This window comes from Cucumis sativus, chromosome 2 (genome assembly GCF_000004075.3).
Source record: "Cucumis sativus cultivar 9930 chromosome 2, Cucumber_9930_V3, whole genome shotgun sequence".
NCBI lineage: Eukaryota > Viridiplantae > Streptophyta > Magnoliopsida > Cucurbitales > Cucurbitaceae > Cucumis > Cucumis sativus.
In genome coordinates this window covers 14,025,476-14,052,076 of record NC_026656.2, presented here as the reverse complement: position 1 = coordinate 14,052,076, position 26,601 = coordinate 14,025,476, and the positions used below count along the sequence as shown (strand labels likewise).

The 26,601-nt window shown below is 32.8% G+C and overlaps 4 protein-coding genes across 7 annotated transcripts; 2 read left to right on the top strand and 2 right to left on the bottom strand.

Moving 5' to 3' along the window:
- Positions 1 to 4,715: 4,715 nt before the first annotated feature.
- Positions 4,716 to 7,224, bottom strand: LOC101204241 (mitochondrial outer membrane protein porin 2). Its single transcript, XM_004147982.3, has 6 exons — positions 7,064 to 7,224; positions 6,929 to 6,996; positions 5,930 to 6,040; positions 5,731 to 5,817; positions 5,406 to 5,614; positions 4,716 to 5,296 (listed from the first exon to the last, which is right to left on the bottom strand). Exons 1-6 carry the CDS (start codon positions 7,110 to 7,112, stop codon positions 4,990 to 4,992), a joined length of 831 nt encoding a protein of 276 aa, XP_004148030.1. The 5' UTR covers positions 7,113 to 7,224; the 3' UTR covers positions 4,716 to 4,989.
- A 4,081-nt stretch (positions 7,225 to 11,305) lies between these two features.
- On the top strand, positions 11,306 to 12,038 carry LOC101203829 (60S ribosomal protein L26-1). The gene has a single exon (XM_004147980.3). The coding sequence runs from the start codon at positions 11,378 to 11,380 to the stop codon at positions 11,816 to 11,818; it is 441 nt and encodes a 146-aa protein (XP_004148028.1). The 5' UTR covers positions 11,306 to 11,377; the 3' UTR covers positions 11,819 to 12,038.
- Positions 12,039 to 18,332: 6,294 nt separating this feature from the next.
- Positions 18,333 to 22,280, top strand: LOC101210294 (protein SHORT-ROOT). 3 transcript variants are annotated; one of them, XM_031881133.1, is made up of 4 exons: positions 18,333 to 18,379; positions 18,623 to 18,906; positions 19,525 to 20,066; positions 21,436 to 22,280. In XM_031881133.1, exons 2-4 carry the CDS (start codon positions 18,636 to 18,638, stop codon positions 22,132 to 22,134), a joined length of 1,512 nt encoding a protein of 503 aa, XP_031736993.1. In that variant the 5' UTR covers positions 18,333 to 18,379; positions 18,623 to 18,635; the 3' UTR covers positions 22,135 to 22,280. The 3 variants fall into 3 exon arrangements, with proteins under 3 accessions (XP_031736993.1, XP_031736992.1, XP_011649340.2); XM_031881132.1 differs by lacking the exon at positions 18,333 to 18,379 and having other exon boundaries at positions 18,408 to 18,906; positions 21,439 to 22,280; XM_011651038.2 differs by lacking the exon at positions 18,333 to 18,379 and having other exon boundaries at positions 18,411 to 18,906.
- Positions 22,281 to 22,768: 488 nt separating this feature from the next.
- On the bottom strand, positions 22,769 to 26,547 carry LOC101203585. Of its 2 annotated transcripts, XM_011651037.2 has the most exons (4): positions 26,366 to 26,547; positions 26,208 to 26,265; positions 25,072 to 25,638; positions 22,769 to 23,841 (listed from the first exon to the last, which is right to left on the bottom strand). In XM_011651037.2, exons 1-4 carry the CDS (start codon positions 26,398 to 26,400, stop codon positions 22,987 to 22,989), a joined length of 1,515 nt encoding a protein of 504 aa, XP_011649339.2. In that variant the 5' UTR covers positions 26,401 to 26,547; the 3' UTR covers positions 22,769 to 22,986. The 2 variants fall into 2 exon arrangements, with proteins under 2 accessions (XP_011649339.2, XP_031736994.1); XM_031881134.1 differs by lacking the exon at positions 26,366 to 26,547 and having other exon boundaries at positions 25,072 to 25,669; positions 26,208 to 26,251.
- Positions 26,548 to 26,601: the final 54 nt, after the last annotated feature.

Here is a 26,601-nt window from a genome sequence, read left to right as displayed (position 1 = left end):
TTTTAAATTGAAAATAAGTACATATCTTTTAGAGTAGTTTTTAGGAATGACACATTGATTCTACTTGAAGTTGTCTATTATTTTTCAAAGTAAGAATCAGATGGGAAAAGAGAAAGAGTTAGACAAAAGAAAGTGGGTTGAACACTTTATTATATTTAAGGTGGTGGCTATGCCCATTTTCACATCACTTTTTAGATCTTTGATTAAATTTTTTGTTGTTATTTATTAATTAAATTATGGTAACTAAACGTTATATTTAAATATAGAATATAATATTAAGATTCATTGTTGATTATGACCACGAGCTCTCCTCATATTCTATGTTGTATCAATATTTACTTTAATTGATTTTGTTTCATTTAATTATAGATATATATAGTAAATTTCTTTTATTGATTTTGTTTATTTTTATATAGTAGAGAGCTCGACAATATCTTCACTTTTTCAATCACTTTTTTTTCGTTTTCTCCACACCCTCCATGAGGTTAGTGAATTAAGTACTTTCTATTATTCTAATTAGAGGGAATCTCTTTCATTTTTACATAATATATATATAAATCTGTGTTCACTAAAACTTTGTCTTGTGGCATTTGCAATTGAAGATTTGTAAAAGAACCATTATTAAATTTGGATTGGGTTATTCATACTTGACTCAAAGATAGAATGAGAATTAAAGAGAAAAGAAAACTAATATGCTCGATTTTGGACCACATGTTGAAAGTTGGATGGTACCAAATTAAATAAGAGGATTCATATCATAAGTTGGTAATGATATCATAACATGTAATAATCTAATCATTAGAACAATTCATGCATACTTATAAGTCATAAGCTCAGGTACTTTGATCAAAGACTCAAACCAAACATACAACCATCTAAAACTAAAACTTGAGTATTATTATTATTGCTCAAGGTATACAAAGAAATAAAATGCAACACTATTATTAAATTTCAGCTTTAATATCGGCCTGTGTCCAAACAATAAAGAGAAATGATGTCGGACAATTGACCGTATCATTTATCAAAATGTATGTTATATTGTAATTTTACAATGACAGTTAATTCACTTTAAATTGGTCGATAACCAAACGATGGAAGGATGTGGTTTTGTTTAAGAGATACCAAGTCAATTTAGAGGTAAACATACATATTAGTGACTTTGTTCGTCGATTTAGCACAAAAATATGATTTCTTTAATTCAAAGCTTAAACAAAACAATTGGTTTAGGCACAACTGCATTCATGTCAAATGATTATATTAATGAGTGTGGAAGCAATGACAAATTCAAACTTCCTACAGCTACAAGAAAAAAAGATCAGAACGGTTGGTAGGAGAGCTTTGGTTTATAGAATGAAAATGAAGAAAATAGAACGGGCAGTGAGAGCTTCAATTGTTAAAAACTGTGAAGATGAAAAGATAAAGCATGGAATGTCAAACATATTTAACATCGTTAGTCATTGACATTGTAGGTTGACTAACAATGTTGGATTCAATAACCGTCATTGTATCCATTACACATTTTTTCTGACTGTCATTGTATGTTCGCACATTTCTTTCTCTTTTACTAATACTAAAGTTTTGATATGTATAGTAGGACAAGGACAATATATCAAAGAAACATGAAACCTACTTGGAAATTGGTCGTGCATGAAATATTACTACTTGTTCTTCCAAAGATCTTCTTTTCCATCAAGAAGTCCACAAAAGAAATCAGAGCAACCCTAAGTAGCTACGAAAAATAAACAACTAATCAAGACCTTCTACCAAAAGAAATTTATAATAACTATCTAAAACGAAATAGTAATTAATAGAAGATGTGGTTCAATTATAGGGAGCCTAAAAAGCGTAGATTCTCACAAGATAATTCCAAAGTTTAAGCAATAATAAAGGGGATTCAATAATTCTAAAGTCTAAGTAGTACATAATAAAGGGGTTTAGAATATATATGAAATAGACGACTTAATGATAATCACAAGAAAAATAGGGATGGAAGTGTGATGTAATCAAACAATCTAACTAAGAGGAAGGGGGGTTAATCCTATGCACTTTATTCACATAGATTTGAAGTTAAGCCATATGATGAAATGTAAGCACAACTAAGTCGCTCAACTAAACCAAATTGTTCGAAAAAACAATGTTCTATATGTGTATCAACAATGTGTATTACATATTAATCATCTTTTAAGTCTATCTTAATAGTATATGTTAAGACGTATATTTCAATAACTATTTAACAACTTCAAAGAATGTCGATAATGTATCAGCCGTAGTACATCTCATATTAAATAAACTTTTGAGTGTATCAATCAATATATATCAAACAAATTTAAAGAAATGTTGTAGTATATCATGATGATCATAAGATTGAAAAAATAACAATTACATATAATTAAGCAATATCAAACAATTTTCAAGTCTATTGAAATTAAGTATATCAACGTGTATATTAATTAGTACATAATATAGACTAACTCTTTTAAGAATATCTATCAATTATAATGTATAAGTTGTATATAATCACATATCAATCGATTTTATATATCAAACAACTTGCGTTTGTTGTTAATAGTAGATCAATGATATATCTACAATGATCGACTAACATATAAAAAGTATATCACTTATCAAACAACTTTCAAGTTTATCAAATAGTGTATTTGCAACATCCTAGACCTAGACATTCTCTTACATTTCTCTGCGACCTGACAACATTATTCTTATTTGTCTTAAACGCTTATTAGAGTGAACGTTATTCCTATAAATCAACACAAGTCATTTCAACATGTTTTGTCCTCACTCACATGCATCATAGTAAAATTTTCTAAAAGTCACATAATATAGAATTATTCTGAACTAAACACGCTTAACTTTAGAGTTCTTATGATCGAACCACCAAAAAGGAAGATGCATCATGTTGGTATAGGTATAAACTCTTAATTCTTTTAAATATTTCTTAACCTTATTTTTATGTCCTTAGAACTCCTCTAATCTAAATGTGACATTGATTCATTCTCGTCTCTTTTATCAACAATACATAAGATATCCAATCAAGATTTTTTTTGGACGATTGAAGTTGAGAAATTGCAATTGATGACCATTTTAGGAATAATAATTAAAAATATAGCAACATTTTTCAAAAAATGCAAATATAGCAAAACTATCACCAATAGACTTGTATTGCTGATAGACCAATATTTGTAACATGATCTATCACTTATATTTTTGATAGAATTTGACAAATTTTGCTATATTTGTAAATTTTTAAAATGTTGCTATATACTTAATTATTTTAAATCTAATTACTAAATTTGTAACGATCCGTTTCAAGTTTATTAATTGGGTTGGGCTGGTAAAGGTGAAAAGACAAAGTCACAAGTGGAATGTTTATGGGTAATTGTGCCATAGTCTTAACTTTTAGGGAATCCGTACGTACCCAACTATGACCACTAATTTCATTTTCAACTCATTTGTGTTGACATCTAGAATCTAGAAAATAAGGATAAATAAGCAATGAACTACAAAGGTTTTTGCCACAAGCTTGGTTGGTCCCCATTCAAAATGAATCTTTCTTATATATTTAGTATTTTAAAATAATAACAATACATGGAAAATATTACTTGGTTGATAAATTTTTTAAGGAAGAAAAAATGGAAACTTCTAAAATAGGAAAAACAAAAATTTGCTCTAAATACCACACCTAAATCCTTAAATATATGTGTCTTACAAATCCACCAAATTCAATTGTTTATAGGCAATTTGACAAGTAGGATGTAACATTACTTAATCATTAAAAGTGTATGGTTACTTGATACATGGATTAAAGGGAGTGACCTTATTTAGACACTAAGCATCTATAATAATAATGTAATGCCTCATGTCCAGAATTTCGAGTTCAGTTTTCTGGAATTTTCTAAAAAAATTTCAAAAGATCACACAACATAGAATTAAAAGGTCACCCACCATAGAACATAGAATTGTTTCAAATTAAGCATGCTTAATTTTAGATTTTATATGATGAAGACACCGAGAAAGAATGTGCACTTTATTGGTATAGATAGTGCTTTTAATTCTTTTAAATCTTTCTTAATCTTACTTTCATGTTCTTAATATCTCTCAATCAAACGTGATATTGGTCCATTCATGTCTCCCTCTTATTCTCGAAAAAAAACTCTTTAAAGATAGAAATTTAGTTTAAGCACCTTTAAGGTTTAAGTGAAAACTATATAACTAAATTAGATCCCAATTTAGTTAAAAACCATGTTATGAATTGATTTAATTAAAATTTTAATTTGAAAAATTTGTCATGATATGAATTTTATCATAACTTTAATGATTAGAAAATTCAAACATGGTTGATAAAAAAAAAAAAATTAAGAACCCCAAACATAGACAAATTTATATTTCCAATTTGAATATGGTTAAGAAAGTTGGCAAAATTTGTAAAAATATTTTTATACAATAAAGAAAAATAAACTACCAATCAAATCAAAACAGAACAAATTGAGATTAAAACAAACATCAATTTTCTTCCTTTGAAAAAACAAATAGAAATCAAATTCATTCCAACACTGCATCCTTATTGTCAATTTCGATGATCAATTAGGTTCACTTACACTAATTTTCCTTTCATCATATTTGAAAATAAGTCTATAAGATACCACAACTTTTGTAAACAAGATGTTAAACAAAATAAATAAAAACTAAGCAATAAGAAATGAAATCAGAATTTAGAATATTTTTCAACCAATCAAAAATCATTAACTCTCTCCAATATAAGGATATAGATTGTCAAAATAACCAAATTCCTCCAAAGCCTAAAAAGGAAGAACAAACAAAATAGAGGGGGAGGGGGAGGGGGGGATAAATGAAATAACAAACAATCCACAGTACCTAAAGAAATGAATCTGTGGAACTACTTATTGAGTGCTCTTCTTTCACGAGCAACGCAAGAATTTTAGTCCCTTTCACAAAGAAAACCTTTGAAATAAATTATGGCTTGAGGGCAACAGACAAACCAAACTTGGGAACTCTGTCCAATGCCTTTGTGTCGATCTCGCCCGAGATCGTCAACAAAGATTTCGGAATAATTTCATGTTGTAGAAGTGCCCCAAGCTTCCCATTATTGTTCAGTTTCCCCTTCACCACTGTCAGCTGATCAACGGCATATGACCCACCTACTGTGAAAGTGTTCTCGTTTGTGGAGAATTTTCGGGTGATCTCTCCCACAGCAGCACTCCTCTTGAATTGATCCAAATAGTGCACGTAGGAAGCTCTTATTGAGTCTCCCTTGTCACCTCTATGATAGGGAGAGACTATACATTAGAATGTGCAACAGATCCAACATAACAAAAGAACTTGTAGGTTTGGCAAAAGTGATTTTTCTCCCAATAGGAATGATATCTTACAAGATTATCGATGCAGATGAGTCAGGTTTCGTCACGCTAATGCCAGCGGCGTACTTTGTGAAGTTACCAGAAGTTGTGTCGTAGCCTGCTTCTGCACCAAAGGCAATGGTTGGAGTACCAATGGTGGCTGAAACATCGACAAAGGGGTTTTGATTCAAGGCAACTGCAGTTGCAAGGGTTGCGTGATCGTGGAAATATTGAACCTCCAACTACAACAAGAATGATGAATAATCAGAAACAGGCTATTTGAAGTATAAAAGAGATCTCCAACTCTATTTTAAGTACAAATCTCCAATACTCCAATGAAAAGAATGCTAGACTTTACCTTGCCAGAGTTAAAATCGGGGATCTTGACTGATGCAATAGTCTTTGTGGATGGAACAATTTCATTTAAAGTGACGATGGTAGATATCTAAGAAAAAAAAAAGAATGAGTCAGATGGAAACCCAAGGATACATAGAATGAAGCGAAGTCAGGAAAAAGAAACGTGGAATGAACACAAGCGAGGAAGCAAAACAACTCACATTTGATTCTGTATCAACTTTAACATCAAATGTAACATTCCTGTACTTATACAATGCTGCAATATCCCCAGTTGATAGTCCCCCTTTCTTCACTGCGGTTGAGGTAAGGACCTATAAGAGTAAGGATAACAATGAATCAATATAATTTGACATGAAGTCACAGCAAAATCAGATTACCTAACATGCACCAGCAATTGAAGAAAGAATCTAGTAGCAGGATGACTGAAATGAAATCATGGTATTCATCAAACTACTAAAAAACTACAATTTCAGCTCAGAAAACACATACAATTCAAGTTAGTGAGTATTCAACAGCAATGACAACACTTTAAACTACGAGGAAGAGAAAAGGACAGTAACAGCTGAAGAATTTAGACAAGGTAAAACAAAATCCAACAGCAATAACAACATATAACAGCTGAAATGTACCATCAAGAGATAGAAAAATGCATACTTTTTTTCATTATTTCTTGAAGCAGTTGCAAATATAGCAATAAAATCCAAAGAATTTGAAAATATAGTAAAATGCAAAAGAATCTGCAACTATAGCGAAATGTAGATCAGTAGTAGACCATATTACTAGTAGAAATCTATAAAGGATATATTTTGTTATATTTACAATAACTTTAAAATGTTGCTAGACACTTAAATTACCATCCCTTATTTCTTCACCATAACAAAAATCCATCAACATTTCAGATTAGTTAATAGATCCAAGCAGGCATCCCTACCATAGAAGTTGGAAAACATTTTCTAAAGAAAATCCATAAAACAAAGGCAAAGTATTGATCAAATTTGAAACGAAAAGAGTACAATAGCACAATTATCCGAAACAGTGAGTGCAGAATCACTTCAAAGAACAATCAAAACTACCAAATCGAATACGATTGCATAAAAACTGAAACCAACGTCTTCCGCTCTAACGAACCATGCGTTGAACCTAGAGCTATGGAATCATGAGACAGAGAAATGGAAAGAAGAGAAGTAAATGATTGTTACCACTCCAGCATGGCTGTAAGTAGAGACGGAGAATTTCTGATCGGAGATGTAGTCCCTGGTCAGAAGATCTGGAAAGAAAAAGGAAAAGAGTAAGTAAGAATGAATGAAGAATCGAAAGGAATGACGAGGAATTACCTTTAGCTTTCTTGCCGATGTCGGAGAAAAGGCCGGGTCCCTTGCTCATCTTGGGGATCGGAATTGCAGAGAGAAACGAGAGAGAAAGAGAAGAAGATCCGCCGGAGAATTGGGGAGAGAGAAAAGGAAATGGGGAAATGTGAAGTATTTTGAAGAATAAAGAAATTAAGAGTGATGGGGCCTATCACTTTCACCATTAGTTACGCGATTTTTTTGGCCTTCTCATGGTCCGCTCCTCATCTCTCCTTTCTACTACACCAATGTTCCCTTTTTACCACATAAACCAATTTGTAATGAAATCTCATCCCATTCTAATACAAACTTTTATTAATACATCAATACTAATACTTATCAATTTTTTACAATATTTATTTACACTTTCAATTTCTCACATCTAACACCAACCATAATCACATATTCACAATTTTTATATTGGTAATGTAGTAGTAGGTCTTACCCAACGTCGACTTGCAATTAAATTAAGCACTCTTCCCTGGCTTGATAGTAGATTTGTAGGTAACCTCAAGTGCTAAATAGTTAACGAACAAATGTAATCAAATGAGACTTACTTTCTAGATTACCGATAAGTTATTAAATTTTTACAGTACTAAATGTAGTATGAATTAATACTTAGTTGTTTAAACATGGTATTGGAGTAGATGGTACAAAAAGTGATGTGTTTAAACGGTTTGTGATATTACTTTCTCCACAATTAATATTGATTTTCACTTATTGAGTATTTTACATACTGCGATCTCACAAGTGAGGAGAGTGTTAGATGATATAATTTTATATTTACTTTCACCTACTAGTTTAAGTGTTTGGATTAATTAATCATTTAATAAGATAGATAGCTCAGCATAAACATGTACTATTAACTTCGAGGTTTGAGGTTTGATCCCTTCATCCCATAGATCGTCAAATAGCTCGAATGGACTTGTACAAATAGATTGGAAGAATTTGATTGGTTCACACTCAACATGGGATGTCGAGAAATTAGAAACTCATCTTTCAAGAGGACATCCAAAACTTTCTAGACGTCTTCTGTTTGGGCATCTTAAGATGTTCGAAAATCTTCGGATGTTAGGACATCTTACAATATTGCAAAACAAACATGATAGTCTAGATGTCGACCACACCATAAAAATTAAAAATCTAAGATGTTCGTGAAACCAACCCCTATGGTTCAAAATTACTTTTACTCTTATTGAATGTCTTTATTCAATATTTTTCCACTTCAACTAAGAATTTAACTTTCCTTCTTTTGTCAATGCCATTTATATAACGTTTGGAGTATTGCAAAAGATGGAGATGGGTGTAGCACATTTAGTTTAATTTCACTTATTCTAAGTTATTGTCCTATTTATTTGAGAAAGGAGAAATTTTTTATAGAGAAAATGAAATCGATAAGATGTTTGAACGTTTTGTAGTAGAGTTTGATGAGGGTATGTTTCACTAAAGAAATTAGAAGAAGTTATACATTAGCAAGGAAAATGGTGGATTTGGTTTTGGAGACCTTAACCTTTTCAACTAAGTCTTAATTGCTAAATTAAGTTGACACATCTTAAAGCGTCCTAATAGTTTATCGGCTAGGATCCTTAGAGGACGGTACACTATAAAGGTGAAGACTTCTTGAAGGCCTAAATTTGCAACAACCATCATTCACACATGTAGAAACATAGTATGCGGTAGACAACTTTTCAAGAAAGAGGTGAGGTGAAAAGTGGGTGATGGCTGACGCATTCATATTAATCAAGACCCATGGATTAACAAAAAAGAAGAAGAAGCATCCTGATCTTGTGCGATAGTCAGTTGACCAAAAGTATAATGAATAACCTTTTAAGGGATGTTGATGGAGATGAAATGAAGATTTAATATGTAACTTTTTTTCTTGATGTCGAGGTCATTTTCAAAATGCATGTCGAAACATGAGTTTTTCGGAAACAAAAATCATTTGGAACTATGACTCAAAGGGTAGTTTTCTCTATAAAAAGTGACTATCATTTAGGCATTTCTTTGTTTACTCTTAAGGAAGCATCATCTTCTATTGAGAATCTTGAAATGTCGTTGTGAAAATTTCTATTTGGAATGCTATGAGTCTTGACTCTGCCTAAGACAAAACATTGTGTCTCGAGGATCGTTTGAGACATCATTCCCACAAAATGACAATATTGCAAAGAATCAGTACTATTCTTCTTTGTTCTGTTTTGCAGGAGAGATTGGGAGTCCACATCCCATGTTCTATGGAATTGTAGCTGGCCAAGATTATTTGGTTTTAGTCTATCCCAATATGTGGCCTATCTTTATGGTGGATATAAAGGCTGGTTGGCATCTTTGGAGTTTTGAAGATGGATGGTTGAAAGTTTTGGGAAGTGCAGTAAGGCTTCCAATTTAGCTTTCGTTTGGGTGCGGATGGAGCTCTAGAAATTTTATAAAGTTTTGTTGAATGCTTGAAACATCTACAAAGAAAGGTTGATCTCTCTGCTGAGATGCATTCCCTCACATAAAGTGTTTGAGTTTAGGTCCGGATAGTTAGAGTAAGTGAAAGTTTAACGAGGAAGCGTCTTAGAGCAAAGAGAAAAGGAGCGACGATGTGGGGTGGGTGTGGTTCATTACTCTTCTAAATCTCTTATTAGTGTTGACTTCATGGTTCATTTAGTGTTGGCTTCAAGAAGATTTCTTGGAAGTGATCTGAAGCACAAGCCACCATTGAGAGCTTAATCTTCCCTCACCTTTTGATATCCCCTTCTCTTGCTCTTTAGTGGTTGGAGACTTGATGTAAGAGAGGTGGTTAATATGGTCAACATTTGCTTGTCAAAGTTTTAACGAGATTAAGGATGCAGTTGATGAAATTGTATTGGTAAGCTAAATAAGTTGCTCACTGTGTAGCTCATAGCAAAATTTTCACATAAAAGATACTTTAGTTATCCCACATTAGAAGACTATTAGTTGGGAAGTGAGTATATATACATTTAAAGGTCTTTGAGTAACTTGCAAAAGTGGACAGGGTGAGAGTTTGTTAAGTCCCCCAACTATCAATTTCACATTTGAAGCAACTTTTTGTTTTGTTTTTTTTTTTATAGATATTTGAAATAGGTTTTATCTTAAATAACAAAGAACATTAATTTTGTTTGTTTCTTGACTTCGTTAGTAACTATGAGTATCTATTCTTTAGATTTCAACTTGTCTTTAAACAACCGTACATTCAAAATGGATGTTGTATTAAGCTCAAAAGCTACCAATTTACATGATTTACGCTAAGGTCTGTCGTAACATTATTGATAGTGATAATATTGGAAATACACTATCTCTTATTTTGCTTAAACCGAAATCATTTTTTTAATATTCTATGATCCTATTTGGTTATGTTGTAGCTAGGTTTTGAGTAATTTATTGGCGCATTATCGCAAAAAGGCTTTAGGCAGTGCGGTGTTCCAAACACATGTTGCACACAGAAGACTATCAACGTCCGCCATATAGTTTTTATATATACCTTTTTGCGTTGCTAGGTTTTAGCTAGAATCTCAGATTCCATCCACCTTGATATTGTTTTCTCCCTATTTCTTATCTCTTTCAACTAGTTTATGTCCCCAAACATGTGGATGAGAGGCTAAAGGTATACTTTTCTAGCTTGGGTTGTTTTTGAGCTTTTGAACTTGGTTTGATGTATTGGATGATTTGATTCAGTTTTAATCTTTAGTAAAACATATTTATCGGACGCTTGTGGATATATGTTTTAACTTGAATTCATATACAAAATTGTAACACTAGGTTGTATATTTTTCTAGAAGCAAAGAGTTGAGTTAGCTTACGATTCTAATTAATTAGAAGAGTGTTGATCTAACCAAACTTAGAATATAACCCATAGAATAATTAACTAGATGTTTAAAAGTTAATTGTTGTCCCAACTTGTCCTAAATCTTAATGCGATTAGTATTAATTTGAAATTTGTATGTGTCATCGATTCAATTTGTATCAATTAGTTACTCAAGACAATTTGGTTAGTGTTTCTAATCAAATTCATTTAGAACTAATGATGAAATTTTCATGATCAAATAAATATAAATAAGGAGTTTCGTTTAAACCCAAGCTAGGATATTTCATTCATCATGCAATTTAATGTTTTTGCAATTCAAAATAACTTCAACCCTTAGATACCTCAATTAAAATGATTTAGGGGTATTTTGGTAAATCCAAGTCCAAAATGTACAATCCCCTAAATATAAAACGAACCTTTAAAATTAGGTTTTCTTCCTCTTTGCCTTTGGTTAACTTCAATTTCCCTCAGAGACCCAAAAACCCTAATCAATCACAATGAAGTACAACCCTAGAGTCTCCAGCTCCCGCCGTAAGAATCGCAAGGCACACTTCTCCGCGCCGTCCAGCGTACGGCGGATTTTGATGAGTGCGACCCTCTCCGGCGACCTTCGTTCTAAGTACAATGTCCGCTCCATGCCGATCCGGAAGGACGACGAAGTTCAGGTCTTGAGAGGAACGTACAAAGGCCGTGAAGGTAAGGTCGTACAGGTCTACCGTCGCAAGTGGATCATTCATATTGAGCGCATCACTAGAGAGAAAGTGAATGGCTCCACTGTTAATGTTGGAATTAAGCCGTCGAAGGTTATGATTACGAAGCTCAAGTTGGATAAGGATAGGAAGTCGTTGCTTGATCGTAAGGCTAAGGGTCGTGCTTCTGCAGATAAGGATAAGGGTACTAAATTCACTGCTGAGGATATTATGCAAAGCGTCGACTAATTTTAATCTGGTGAAAATTTTTGAAATTTCCTCTTAGTTTTAGTTCTTACCCTGTTTTTATTTGCTTTCAAACTTGAGGTTTTGTCTTTGTTTGTTCTGGAATGAGGAGACAATGTTTTATTGTTTTTTAATTTTGATGCTTCGAGTTCTGCCTTTGCTCTCAATACCTGGATTTTTTTGTTATTTTTCAATGCAATATCATAAGATTCCTTTCTTCATATCTCTGTTCTTGTCCTTTGAATGAAGAATTGATCTTGATTTAGTTTCTGGTCGACAGGCATTGTTGTTGATTGACATAAAGCAATTGTTAGTTTGATATGAACTTTGGCCTTTTGGCTTTCTATTTTCTAATTCAAGAATTTTCTTTGTTGCTTTTATGAAATGTTTCATCTCTTAGCCTGTTGCTAACTATTTTGGTTTTGCTTTTTGAAAATTTATCTATTTTCTCTCCATTTATTATTAAAGAGTTGAATTCTTAGTCAAATTCTAAACAAAAACTACCCTTTTTAGCAAGAAACCATTTCCTTGATAAATGAAATGTCTAAAGAGTACCGAAAACACCCGAGAGCAAGATGAACCAAATCCCATCGAAAGAAGAAAAAATACAATGAAATCAATAGGAGGGGATGACAGGAAGCCTACAAAAATGGAGGAACCAAACAAAATAACAATCCAAGGAACATCCCCAAATGAACAAAACAATAAATTTAGTTTTGAAAAGGGATAATTGTAGGCTTAATTTTCAAAAACTAAAAACCAAATAGTTACTGATCTTGGGAGTAGTCTTCATATATATCATGTTATGCTGTGAAGGATTTGGTTTATTTTTATAGTGGTACGAAGCATCTGTTAATCAATGTTATCAATGGACTTCGATTACTAGAATTCTGTAATAATTCGTTTGGTCATATTTGTTTGGTTTAGAGGTTTTCTTTGTATGGTTAGTTGCTGTGGCTCTTTTAAATGAGTCCATAAGTTTAAGAATTGCTCTTTCTGCAAGACTCAAATTATTTGCTTTTCGTTTATCTATACTGATTGAAAATTGTTTTTAGTAATTTTCTTGTGAATGAATTTTGAACTGAAGCTCGATTCTTTGCTTTTGAAAAGTTGAAGTTGTAATTTCGCACTGTTGAAGAAGAATGTCTGATTGAATTTCTTTTTGAAAAGTTCTTGGAGAAGTGTTCCACAGAGTAGAGTTAGTTGTAATTTGATTCCATGTTTAGTTTGTTTCTTTTTTCCTCTTGCTGAATTCAATGGAGTAAGGACCTTGTGAATGTTATACTTGATGCTTGATACTCGTCTTCGAAGTAAATTTGATTATATTAGTTCTATGTTCATTTAAGCTTTAAGATATCAAATATTAGGGGTCTTAAGTACAGTATCAAAAGTTTTAGCCATTATATTTGAGTGATTGTGAACTATAAAGATTCAAGAGATCTAAATTTTTTTCCACTTGATAAGTCTATTCTTAGTTGTGCTGCTTCACCCTTTGAACAAATAAAACCCAATCAAATTTGAACAAAAATTACAAGTCACGACTAAACAAACACATTGTTCTTACTTCAGTATGGATTTGATAATGTAAATAACATTATATATATCTCAACCATTTCCCGTAAACAACTTCAAGTCTTCAACTCAAGTTGCAAATGTAATCAAAGTAAAACTATGATGCTATCAACCTTGATCATCTTGGGTAGCTGAGGACAGAGATTAAGTTCGAGATTGAAGTGGTCGTTGTCGTCACCGACTTCCTCTCACCCGCTGCTATTGTTGACTTGCCACCATAGCCTTTCATTTTTAGAGCCAATAAAGGTAACAAATTTTGGTTGCCTAAATCGGGTTATTGGGTTTTGCTTTGAAGAGATTGGGCTATTAACTTGGATAGTCAAGGGAGAGGGTGAACAATCTTGAATATTTTCTGATAATTGGATTAGGTAGAATTAAATGTATAGCAACTTTTTAAAGAACTTATAAAAGTGATATGGTTTTTTACTAACAAACTTAAACAATTACATTTAAATTTTATCGAAATATTGTTTGATTGTTATATTTTCAATTCATTTCGTCTCTAAAGTCCTCTAATGGTTAGTGTGTCTGTGATTATTTAACCACAAACTTAACTCTCCCTTGAACTAATGAACGGGTGGGGATCCCTTTTATTAAATTGTCTAAATTAACACTTAAGTGAGCGGTTCATAATCTACTCTAGAAAATGATCAATTTCGTCTTATGAGTATATGTTTCCAACTCCCTATTTGGTTAAATCTTCACAGTATTTACTCAAGATTAGATCATTAAGTCATATATATGACAATTCAATGAAATGTTAATCGTTTCATAAGTAACAAATTTTACAAACAGGGATTACATATTTTGTGGTTTTAGCTGTCTTACACAAACATCGAATACCCCAACTCACATATCTCTACAATAATGATTTAGATCAAATTCTTTCTTTTTAAAATATAGGTTGAGAGATCAAATTTCAGACCTTGAGATTTTGATCGCACATCGGCTGAGTTATGCTCATGTAACTTGTATCCATTGTGTTAACAAAGTAAAGACTCACTAAACCTTATCAATTACCTATCATATCTTGTTATTTCTTGTACACGGTTCACCTACATTAATAACCTCGAACTTTTATGCAATGGCTAGTATAACATCACATATACATTAGTTAAGTCATTCTTAAATAACATATATATTACGAGACTATATGGCACAAATAATTGACGAGATGATGTATATCCTCATACTTTTCAAACCCTAAACCCAAAAATCATTTTTACAATAAAAACCATCATTGTCATTACAAAAACTTCAAATAAAAAACTCCTATGGTATCAATCATGTATATCAATCCAAACTTCTAATCAAATATGCACTTGGAAAGATTCTAAACTTTTAGGTAGTTTTCAAAAAGAAAAGAAAAAGTCATTCTACATAATATAGCCCAACTTAATTAATTTTTAATGATTAATAATTGTAAAATTTTCCTTTTTAATTGGATCAACGCTTCATATAAAATAAATTGATTCAATGATTATAACTAAAATCAAAATCAAAACTCTAAAAGTTGTGAAAGAATCATTATACAATAAGCTTACAAATTTGTCATTATGTAATATACATTACCATATATGTTCTAAAATTATATCCAAAAGAAACTTCCTTGGTCTTCCTATATCCCTAATATATAATTAACGATTGTTTACTTGTAATTATTGGAAAACATGCCTTGATTATATAATTAATTAGGTGAGAGATTAAGGGAGGGACAACATTAATTAATTTAATCAAACATTTTTTTTGTCTAAGTCTTTTGGTCTTTCTTTTCCTTAATTATTAAATTAAAAAGTGTGTTTTGACTTGGTTTTTTCAAGTTTATAAATATATGGGGTTTCTAATTGGAAAGTGAAATATTGTTTAGAAAATTTCAAATAATTGAACAATTATTAAACAAAATTTCAATACTCATCCCATTCTATTTTCTTTTTCCCTTAAGAAGGAAGACTCCAAAATAGTAGCTATTATTATTAATTAGTTGTTATTTGGTATATCTCCAAATATACTAAATACAAGTTTTTTCAAAGATTATGATGTAACATGTTGGATGGGGTACTTAACCAAACAATAGACTAATGAATCAATTATTCCTTTGATGTCATTAAAAAGTTATATATATTATCATTAATTCAAGGGCTAAATTTATAAATTTTCCCAATATTTTATTTCATTTGCTAATCTTAATTAGTTTCTAAAACTTTGATAATGAGTTGTTGTGTGTGTTTATTTTAATCATCAAGTCTTTTTAACATCAACTACTTAAATGCTAACATTATTACATGTTGATAATTATATTAGACTAACAAAGTGAATGATTTGACAAAACATTTTGGTAATTAACAAAACAATGGTATAGGGAAGCCAAATTATTTAATTGAACATGATGAAAAGGGAATATTAATTTATATTGAAGTTGTTGGTTTGCCTATTGAGGACAACAATCCTCCAAATAACTTTTTACTGACATGAAATTATTGGCATAATCCTCGTCGTTGGTTGCGTTATTTTGAGTTTCAAGCCCAAACGTTATATACTAATATATTCATGATCATCATCTTGTCTAGAATTTTAGTTGTATTCCAAACTAACATTTCTCTTGAACAAACGGCCACTAAATCTTCTTCCCTTGTATAGTCAACTATCTACATTAATTCTTATTTAGGTTAATTCTCTTTCACTAGAGCATATCGCCTATCCGATAAAGTAGCCACAAATCACACTATGACTACTTTCGAGACTTCACTACATCTCTTTTATTGGCATTTGAGAATTTTACTAACATGACTCTAATACTACTCGTAGGGATAAGAACTCTCAAATTATCTCCACAATTATAGACATAAACTCTTCCATAATTTTTCTTTTGATTTCACTCAATGAAAATAGTTATTCCCATGATCTTCCACTTGGGTTAGATGCATTGCTAGCATCTATTATCCACTAGATAAGAACTTAGTTACATAGCCAATGTAAAACTTTGATACTGATAAAGTTATCCAACTATGTACCAAATCAATCACTTATTTACCATTAGTATTAATACACATACATGGGGCATTTTACTAACAAGGATAAGGACTTGCTATATAGTAAAAAACTTAAAAATTTAATCACCTTAATTAAAATATTTTTAAACATAAAATATATACATTATCACGTTAAAGTTTATGAAGTACTAAAATATATAATTTAATTAAGTTCTTTTAATTTGGGTATATAGATTGTCACTACTCCTATATTAAAATAAGATAATAATAATAATAATAATAACAATTTGTTCTTCTCTAGCAACGTAGCTTTCACTAATTGTGTCTATTCTATTTATTTAGTACTAATACATATTCTAAAACAGTGTATATATATATAAGTACGCACTAATAGTTATTAGTTTGTTGAGTTAGTCTTTTTGTCACTATTTTATATCGACTTAGACAACTTCTTTTTGAGTTCTAGTAGTTATCGTCGCGAAACAATCAATTAGAATACAAACTAATCTTAATCTTAATTAATCAATAAAACTAACCATAAGATTAATAAATCAAAGAAACTAATCCTAAACTTAAACAAAATATTACATATGGATACTTTATAAATTAATTAATCAATATTAACATTAAACACAAGATGAGTACGCACCTAAAAAAAACATATCCCACATGAGTACGCACCATAAAAAAAAGCATATCCCAATTTTAAGTTCTTAAACTAGTTTTGAAATTTAGAAATCAAATAGATATTAGATCATAATCTCAGGTACGTGTGTTAGCATGAATATCATATTATATCCCTAAATTTTGGATTGTATCAATTTAAACTTTAAACTTTCGTAGATATATATAAATAAAATATAATAGAGATATTAAAATTGAATTGATACACCATTCAAAGTTGAAAGTTAACTAAATCGATAAGATAAATTGACGTAAACATATTAGTGAAAAGTGTGAATGGATATTTTTTCAATATTTTTCTTCTTCCATTTATTATAATAAAAAGAATACATATACAAATTCATATATATATATAAAAAGAAGAAAATGAGATTGAGGACAAGGAGATTGAGACAAATAAATTCCAACTTGGGTTTGGGACATAATCATAACAAAAAACCCACCTTTGAAAGACACCATTTTTCATTTTTTTTTAGACAAATAAATTTTCAGCAATATTAAAATTCCCCACAAACCCTACCCTTTTGTTTTTGTACTCTAAAACAATAATGTTATTATCAACTCCATTTGTTTATGTAAACAAATTTCAAAAAATTATATATATTGATAGTGTTTCAAGGTGTAAGGGTTTAGCAATAGCAGCCATGGTGGAAGTGGAAGGTTGATGATGATATTTCACACGCCGGCAGCTTTACTACTGATCTTAATCCTATATTATTCCTTTTTCTCTCTCTTTTCTCAAAAACCTCCATTTGGCACTCTTTTACCACCATCAATATCACTTAGAAATTAATTATGTGATGGATAGTTACATTAGTGAAACTTATATAGTTCAACCATAACTGTCTTTGACTTTTTCTCTGCCTTGAAATTAAGTTCAAATTCTTCCATCTCTCTAAACTTGGTCAGTTCGAGTTTGTATTTCCTAATCCCCTCTTGGATTTGGAACTCTGAGTTCATTTTGATATAAATAAGAGGGCCATAAGCAACACCCAAAGTAATTAAGTTATTCTTTTCTTCCCCTTTCTTGCTTACTCTGACCATTTGTTAAATACTGACTTAAGCTTTCAAGGTTACGTGGTAAACATCACATCGATGTTTTCTTTTCATGTGCTTGTAGGTTGTCTTCCTTCCTTGAAGTTTACTTAGAGAGGCACGTCATAACAATTATTTTACTTGTGTTTGTATGTTATTAATTAATTGTATGACAACTATATAATATATTATGATGGTCACATTGAATATAATAAGGATGAGGGAGAGAGGGATCAGAGAGGGAGGGAAAGAAAGATAAAAAGGATGGATAGAGAGTTGAAAGGTAAACAAAAGTACAAAACCCACTAGGGTTGTGTGGGTTTTGAAATGATCTCTCCTCATTTGTTTAAAACCTTTTTTCTCAAACACTTTTATCATCTCTTTTGTCAGACCTCTCAATTTCTTGTCATTAATTCCAATGCCTTCTCCCCACTTTCATGTTGCTTTTTTCTAAATCTTATTATTTCATATATCAAACCTTGAATAAAATAATTATATATATTTATAAGGTGTTTTTTTCCTTCAGTGAAATCTCATTCATGGATACCTTGTTAAGGTTGGTTAATGATCGTCTTGAATCCTCTGATCAATATTCTTATAACAATAATTCAAGCAGCAGCTCAAAGAATTCTAGTGATCAAAATCATTATAATTTCTATCTTCAAAACCCACAATCTCAAGAATGCTTCAACAATTTGTTCATGGAGGATGAAGATCATTTCTCTGCTTCCTCTTCTTCAAGTCACCACCACCACCACCAACTCCGACAGCTTCAATGTTCCACCACCACGACTAGTACTACATCCACTGGTACATACGATCTTAAACTACCATCGAATTCTTTGTGTTATTCTACTTTTTAATGAACGTAATCTTTGAAAGCTTTAGTCGATGGATTACAGTGTAAAGTTCTTTTTTCTAAACGTTTTCTTTTAAGGTAAAAAAATCTAAAATTTTATTGACAGTTTCATGTAAAGATTTAAAAGTTTAAGATGATATATTTATAAGGAAACATTTTCATTGAATTAGACTATTTTCACACTTCTCATTTTAAATATGAGTGTTTAGATGATGGGTTAAGTTATATTAGAGAAAAAAAAATGGAACTTTTGTCTCTATTATTTATTTTTTATAATCTTGTAAACACTTCTCCTTGGTTGAAAGTGAAATGAAATCAGAAGTGATTTAGTTGAGAAAATTTGTATATATGCATGATTGAACCATAAGATGAACATTTGGTTGGTTATCAAAGAGCTTAAATGTATTAATGATTAACACATTCTAGACAGGGAGAAAATCTCACATTGGAATGAAAGAGAAATCTAACCAATTTTATAAGATTCATGGTTAATTATTACGCTTATCAACTTGTCAATTGATTTTGAGATATATATATTTCTATGTTCATCCAACATAGTATATGTTCAGGTGTTGTTGCTCCAGTTGATCAAGACCCAAACTTTGATCTTTCTGAAGAATGGGCTTCTACAATACTCCTCCAAACAGCCATTGCTATCGTCAACAATAACACTCCTCGAATCCAACACCTCATGTGGGTGTTGAATGAGCTTGGTTCTCCATACGGCGACATCGATCAAAAGCTAGCGTTCTACTTCCTTCAAGGCATGTTCAGTCGGGTCACCGACTCAGGCGCCAAGTGCTATGGAACCTTGGCAGCAGCATTGGAGAAACAGTCGTGTTTCGAGTCGATGAGAAGAATGGTGTTGAAGTTTGAGGAGGTGAGTCCATGGATGAGATTTGGCTATGTTGCTTCAAATGGCTCCTTAATGGAAGCTTTACAAGGTGAAAAGAAGTTGCATATAATTGATATTGCTGGAAGTTACTCCTCATTTTGCACTCAATGGCCAACTTTTATTGAAGCTTTGGCAACACAATCGGACCAAACTCCGCACCTTACTCTAACTACCTTGGTTGCAGCCAAATCGGAAGGAACCCTACGAGCTCATAAGGTAACTCTAATTATGTTTAATAAGAACTACTTTCCTTTCTAGGTATTACATCTAAAAGCACTTTTTAGTAATTTAAAAGGGATTTCTTAAACAGTTATTTATAATAAGTTTTCGTAATTTCGATTCTGTAATAATTTAGTCTCAAAAGTTAAAAAATTTCCTTGAAATTAGACATACCTTTATTATTGACATGTACTATTATTAGAGATACAAGATGCTCCTACTATTATGAAGGTTGAAAGTGAAAATTGTCCTAGGTAATTTCTAAATTTCAAGACTATGAATTATCCATTTTAATTTTTAAAGTGGATCTAAAACACATAGTACAGAAGTCAAGCATGATGTTGTAAGAGCGATGAATAATAAAAATATAACTTAATATCATACAATGACAACATATAGATAGATAAACACAAATATTGATAGTCCAGTTCACTGTAAATTCGTTATTATATTCTTGTGGAAGGGGGAGTTGCAGTCTAGTGGAAACAAACTTCATTATATAAAGAGTTAAGTGATTATAACAATGTAGTGATCAGATAGACTCCCTCAAGTTTGAGCTCACACATAATCACATTCACATAAAAGCTTTTCTTACTTAGATGAGATCAAACTCTCTTTAAGAGTGAGCTCTTCTGAAATAGTTTTTCCAAGTTAAATAGTGGATAAACTCTTTTCCACTCATATCACCATAAACAACATATGAACACACACTTTCATCTTGTCTAAATGACTACTGGCAACATCCTCAAACAACAAATTAAGACACACAAAGATTAACAAACAAGTGCTTTTGGGTATTTTTCTTTGAATAATCGCTAAAACCCTTAAACACATCCTTTCTTCTCATTCAAAAAGGCTAACTCTAAAAAATAAACAATACCATAAAACGTATGCTTCAACCTCAGCTTAAGATGATCTTCAAGGAAGAATAAGATATTCTCTAAACAAAACCAACAAACATGTACTAAACTAAACATATCAACAAGTAGGAAAAAAATCTTTTGTAATCTAACACACCCAACACAGAACATGATCATAATGTTTGACATAATACTGAATATACTTCAAAATATGATATCCTAAGTTTTGATGGCAATAAAATCAGTCAAATATCCCATATAACTAAGGATATATTTAGATAAATGTTGGTGGATGTTAATATGAACTAAATGTTTTTCAAAAACTAGAACAATAATATAATACCCATCATGATATTGTTTTTCCTCTGCTATTATTTTTTATGTTATTGTGGTTTCTCCTTCAATGGAAATTGATTGAAATATTGTAAAACTATGATTACTCATTTAAAAGGAAAACACAAATACTTCTACTCGTTGCTTTTTTGACATAAATGCATTAATCTCAGAAGTTGATGAAGGAAATAAGTAGAAGACTAGAGAAGTTCGCAAGGCTTATGGGAATTCCCTTCAAATTCAAACCCATTTTCCACTATGGCGACGTTTCGCACTTCGATTTTACAAATTTACCCCTCAAACACGACGAGGCCGTCGCCGTCAACTGCTCCGGTGCCTTGCGCTCCGTCGCCCCCCTTCAAAACCGCCGCGATTTTCTCATATCGTTATTCCGATCATTGCGGCCCAAGATTATCACTGTCGTTGAGGAGGAAGCCGATCTCAACGCCCACGGCGGCGCCGACGACTTTGTCAAACACCTTCAGGAGTGTTTACGGTGGTTTAGGCTTTACTTCGATTCTTTGGACGGAAGTTTCCCGGTCGTCACTGACGAAAGGCTAATGCTTGAACGCGCAGCTGGACGCGCCGTCGTGGACTTGCTTGCACGCGGGCTGGCGGAATCGGTGGAGAGGCGTGAGACGGCGGCGCGTTGGGTCCGTCGTATGCATGACGGCGGTTTTAAACCGGTGTCGTTTAGTGAGGATGTAAATGATGATGTACGCGCGCTATTGAGGAGGTACAAGGATGGGTGGACAGTGATGGATGGCGACGGAGCTGGAGCCGGGATGTTCTTGGCTTGGAAGGGGCAGCCGGTGGTTTGGGCCGCCGCGTGGGTGCCTGGACAGGTAGACGGAGAGAAGACACCCGTGTGAATTTAGCCTTCGCACGTGCTTTAGTGTATTATTTTTATTTATTGAAAGACTTATTAAAATTTGATTCGATCCGATTTGAACTCGAGATTTTTTAGTCCTTAAGTCCGCAAAAGATCCTTAGCAATCTATCCTGGTATTTTGTTATATTTATGAATATGGATAGTTGAAAAAATAGCAATTAGATTCAAAGTATTAGTATATACAACAACATTTTAAAAAATTGTAGACGTAGCAAAATATGTCAAAAGTCTATAATAGAGGTTTAAAAAAATCATAGAAAAATATGCATTTAAATTATAGTAATAGGTCAAGTTGGCACAATAACAATTACCTTCATTCTTGAGGTTGAAGATTCAGTCTCTATCTTGGAGTTGTATGTTGAAAAAAAGTGTTCGTAAGAAATATTCTGAGTTTTATTATCATTGGTGTATATCCATAATAAATTTGATGCAAAAATATAAGAAAAATTTGAAATATTCATGCTCCAACTCGAACGAGGTTGATTATCTATCCCAAAATCTTCGTTGTTATGATCTTAAACTTTGTTTCGTATGCTCTTCTTATTGGGCATGCTGTTGAATGAACTTGTAATGAGATTTTTGGAGATCATAAAATTATAACCCAAGATCAAGTATGAACTAATAGAAACTACAAGCCTAACATAAACCTCATAAAAAAAATTTAAACAAAGAAAAACATGTAAAATCCTTCAAGGGTTAAATATTTTGTGCCTATAACATGAACTAGTGAACATTATTGCATTAGTGATGAATACTGTTAGGACACCTAAAGAGTCGAAGAAGGAACTTTCTTATATGGTACACAGAGGGGGAAATTTAAGAACAATTTGTATCATTTCAATGAATTCCAGCCTTGAGGAAGCCTCCACTTCCTATGCCAATATATAGACACTCTTGACCACAAAGGGAACCTAAAATTGTAGTCAAGGGGTTGATCCACAAGTCCACCAACCATCAATGGCAACCAAACGTACCTCGAGTCTCTAAGATCGGCAGGGTTCCATCGGTCTGCCATGAAAATAAACAAGTTGGGGTATGAAGAAGGTAGAGGAATAACAAATGTGCTCTGAGACAAGAATGTCGCCAGTCGAAACATCTTGTTTTCTCCTATACATGGGTTTCCTATTGTCTCCCATGGACCCATTATTGACTCTGCTGCGTGTGCCAGTGCCTCGTTCGGAGCCCATCCCGTGCACCCTGATGTGATCATATAGTAAGTTCCCTTATGTTTGAACAAAGCTGGTGCTTCTCGATGTTGGCCGATGAGAATCCTTCTTGCTACATTGGTCACGTCGAGATAATCTTCTGAGAGAGGTCCTACATGAAGCTCACTATTGCCTTGGGATGAGTAAATGAGATAGGCTGTACCATTGTCATCTTTGAAGATTGTCATGTCTCTACTGTCAAATCCATGGGGTCTTTTGCTCTGGAGATAATGGAATGGACCGTTTGGGTAATCACTGATGGCAACACCAACAGAAGCCTTTGTATAGTTCACATTATCAATATGCATCCACATTACATATTTTCCAGTCCTTGAATTGTAGATTACTTTCGGCCTCTCAAGCACATTCGATTTATGAAGATCATGGGTCTCATCTGTTTCTTCCGCTGCCAAAACAATGCCTTCATTTTTCCAGCTCCACAAGTCTTTGGAAGAGTAGCAACCAATTCCTATAATGTCAACCTAATCATAAAATGCCAAAATGTTTTAGGATAGTTCCAAAGGCTAATTTGTTGCTCATATAGAGAATGAATTAATTATTCAAGTGAAAAAAAGATGAAAAGACAGCAGAAGTTAATAGTGAAATACTAAAACAAAGAATCGATAAAATACTGTAGAAAACCAAGAAGCACAGATACGGACACGACACGACACAAACATGACAAGTTATCATTTTCTAAAAATCTAGGGCACAACATGACAAGGATACATTTATTAAAATATACATTTCTATATTAGAAGAAAATTCAAAGTTAATGGGTTGATTCACTTGTATGATTACACACTCAAAATTTATTATTATTCTCATTTATGTTTCTCTTTAGTCTACTCAACAAGTGTTCTATGTATATCTAACACATTTGTTTCATTGACAAGCATTTGATACATGTCAAACAAGTGTCGGAGTGCCCAAATGTCTGACACAAACACGCTTGCCAAACCATAGTGTACTCACTTCTTAGGAGGAAAATGTGATAAATTTAAAGCTGGTGGCATAGAACTAAAGAAGGACGGCCAAGAACAAGGGACTATCTTCCTCCCAGTATTTCTATGATAACTCAAAAGTACTCAACTATAGAGTTCAATGATTACAATTGAAATCAATGCGAACATCAAAACAAGCAGAAAACGCAGAGAACACAAAGAAAACCATAAGTCATGGCTATTCCAAGAGAGCCACTTCTCCTCTAGTGCTTTCTCATTCCCAAAACATTCCTCACATGAGCTTGTTTAATAGGAGGTCTCACAGATTCATTCAAACAGCCAAAGCCAAACAAAAAACAACCTAGGGGACAAAGGGATAAGGCATCCCTTTTCCCTAAAGAAGGATTACAAAAAGACCTTCCACTCTAAATTAAAATGGAGTCTTATGGACTAATTACTAAAAAGCCTAGGATGAGCAATCCAAGTAGAGGAAGTAAGCTGTACAAAATAACAAAAGAAAGAAAAAAGAAACTACTTATCATAAAAAGAAAACAAAAATTGACATTGGAAATTGCCATAATAGACAAGACACTATTAAGAAACAGATGAGGAAAAAAGACTGAACCACTAATCAAAGTCTGTTGTTTCCATTCAAGATCATAGAGATGCACACCAAGAGTTTATGCAATAGGAAATTTGTTATCCATGGAAGCATAAGACTAGCATAACAGAAAATGGAGGTCCAAAAAGACAGACTATAGCTTTTACCCGTGCAGCTCCCTTTTCGTGAGCATGGTAGGTGGGACCATCTTTATACTCTCCATACCAATAGTATGTTTCGGATCTTTCATCAAATATCACTCCACCTCCGTGAGCTTGAATGGGATTCCCTTCAGTATCTAGCCAAACTCTCCCTGGATAATAGAACATACTATCATTTCCCGTGATCATCGGATCAATGAAAGTTTTATGATCAGGAAAGAACTTGCGTCTAAGCTGTGAATCTTCATCAAGAAATTCATCAATCAGTGGGGTCATTCGTTTTGGTCTTCGCTTCGGTGCACGTCGAGGTCTCTTATGGGGAGGGGGAATTTGAATGTTTTCTTCTTCCACCTCTTGAAGTTCTCGTAAGTGAAGATGATGACTCGTTCGAATTTGGATACCCTGACCCATCTCATTTTTGCGGCTTGTAGGAGAAAGTAAACTCAGCAAAAGAATGCACACCATTAGACTCCCAATTACCACAGATATCAAACATTTGCTCTGTGAATCACAACGTAAAGTAGTGGATTTCCTGAATTTGTTCCTCATCTCCATCCTCTCGCCCTTTATCTCCTAGATAATTGAGCATTTAAGAAAACAAAACCTATAATGTTTTCAAACTTCGATGGCAAAGATTACTGTAATGGAGAGTGTAAATTGATATACTAGCAAAAGTTCATGGTTTAAACTCATACAATTATTTGTTCAGGGCTTAAATTGATAAAAGCCCTCAAGTTCAGAAGTATAAATCACTATATTCCCTATTAATCCAATTCGAAACCAGAACAGTATGATTGCACAACAGTATCATCCCACAACGATCACAATTATCCCAGAGAAATGGGAAAAGTAGAACAAATGAAGAAGCCAGGTGTAGCATTGTTACCAAATGAAGAAGACTAGAAACCATGAAACAATGGCCAAATAAACCACAACTTAAATGAGCAAATCAAGGCCTAATTCCAAACAAGAATTCATTCCAAAAATCTCCAAACAACTGAAGTTTAACTTTGATCCAAAATCACTTCCAAACTCCACAAAAGGAAAAACCCAATCTAAATAAAAACCACAAATAAGAGTTATAAATCCAACTTTCAGCAATCAAAACAGAATCTTTGGGGCCTTGGAGCCTTAATACTTACTAAAAATGTCCACAAAATCCGTTTCCCATGCAGAACACCTGCTCCGATCAGCTCAAACCTTCAATGGGTAAAATAATACTTAGGCAAAACATCCAATGACTAAATAAGATCCTACCAAAAACAAAGTTAGAAACAATCCAAAATATCCAAAATCCTACCCAAAAACAAGATTCCGGCAACGGCGGGGGAACATACACAGTGGAGCATGTCCGGAAGGAAGGGGGGCGACGTGGGGGCGGGGAGAGTGGAGACAACCGGGGGAGAGAGAAAGGAAATGGTGAGAGTGGTGGAATGATTGGTACTGTCTTCCTTAATAAAAAGGGAAAGTACATCTGATATTAATGTTGAAAGATGAGCTAATTTGGACTTAGACTTACTGCTTCTAACTTTTTCA

Bases quoted from the DNA above. Each gene is read 5' to 3' on its own strand.
- LOC101210294 (XM_011651038.2), top strand. From the start codon at position 18,534: ATGTTGCTTTTTTCTAAATCTTATTATTTCATATATCAAACCTTGAAT. The intron at 18,907-19,524 runs GTACATACGATC...GTATATGTTCAG, and splicing joins GACTAGTACTACATCCACTG to GTGTTGTTGCTCCAGTTGAT. The intron at 20,067-21,435 runs GTAACTCTAATT...CATTAATCTCAG, and splicing joins GAACCCTACGAGCTCATAAG to AAGTTGATGAAGGAAATAAG.
- LOC101203585 (XM_011651037.2), bottom strand. From the start codon at position 26,400: ATGTTCCCCCGCCGTTGCCGGAATCTTGTTTTTGG. The intron at 26,266-26,365 runs GTAGGATTTTGG...TACCCATTGAAG, and splicing joins TGCCGGAATCTTGTTTTTGG to GTTTGAGCTGATCGGAGCAG. The intron at 25,639-26,207 runs GTAAGTATTAAG...TCAATTATCTAG, and splicing joins GGATTTTGTGGACATTTTTA to GAGATAAAGGGCGAGAGGAT.
- LOC101203829 (XM_004147980.3), top strand. From the start codon at position 11,378: ATGAAGTACAACCCTAGAGTCTCCAGCTCCCGCCGTAAGAATCGCAAG.
- LOC101204241 (XM_004147982.3), bottom strand. From the start codon at position 7,112: ATGAGCAAGGGACCCGGCCTTTTCTCCGACATCGGCAAGAAAGCTAAA. The intron at 6,997-7,063 runs GTAATTCCTCGT...TTTTCTTTCCAG, and splicing joins CATCGGCAAGAAAGCTAAAG to ATCTTCTGACCAGGGACTAC. The intron at 6,041-6,928 runs GTAACAATCATT...TTACTCTTATAG, and splicing joins CTTACAGCCATGCTGGAGTG to GTCCTTACCTCAACCGCAGT.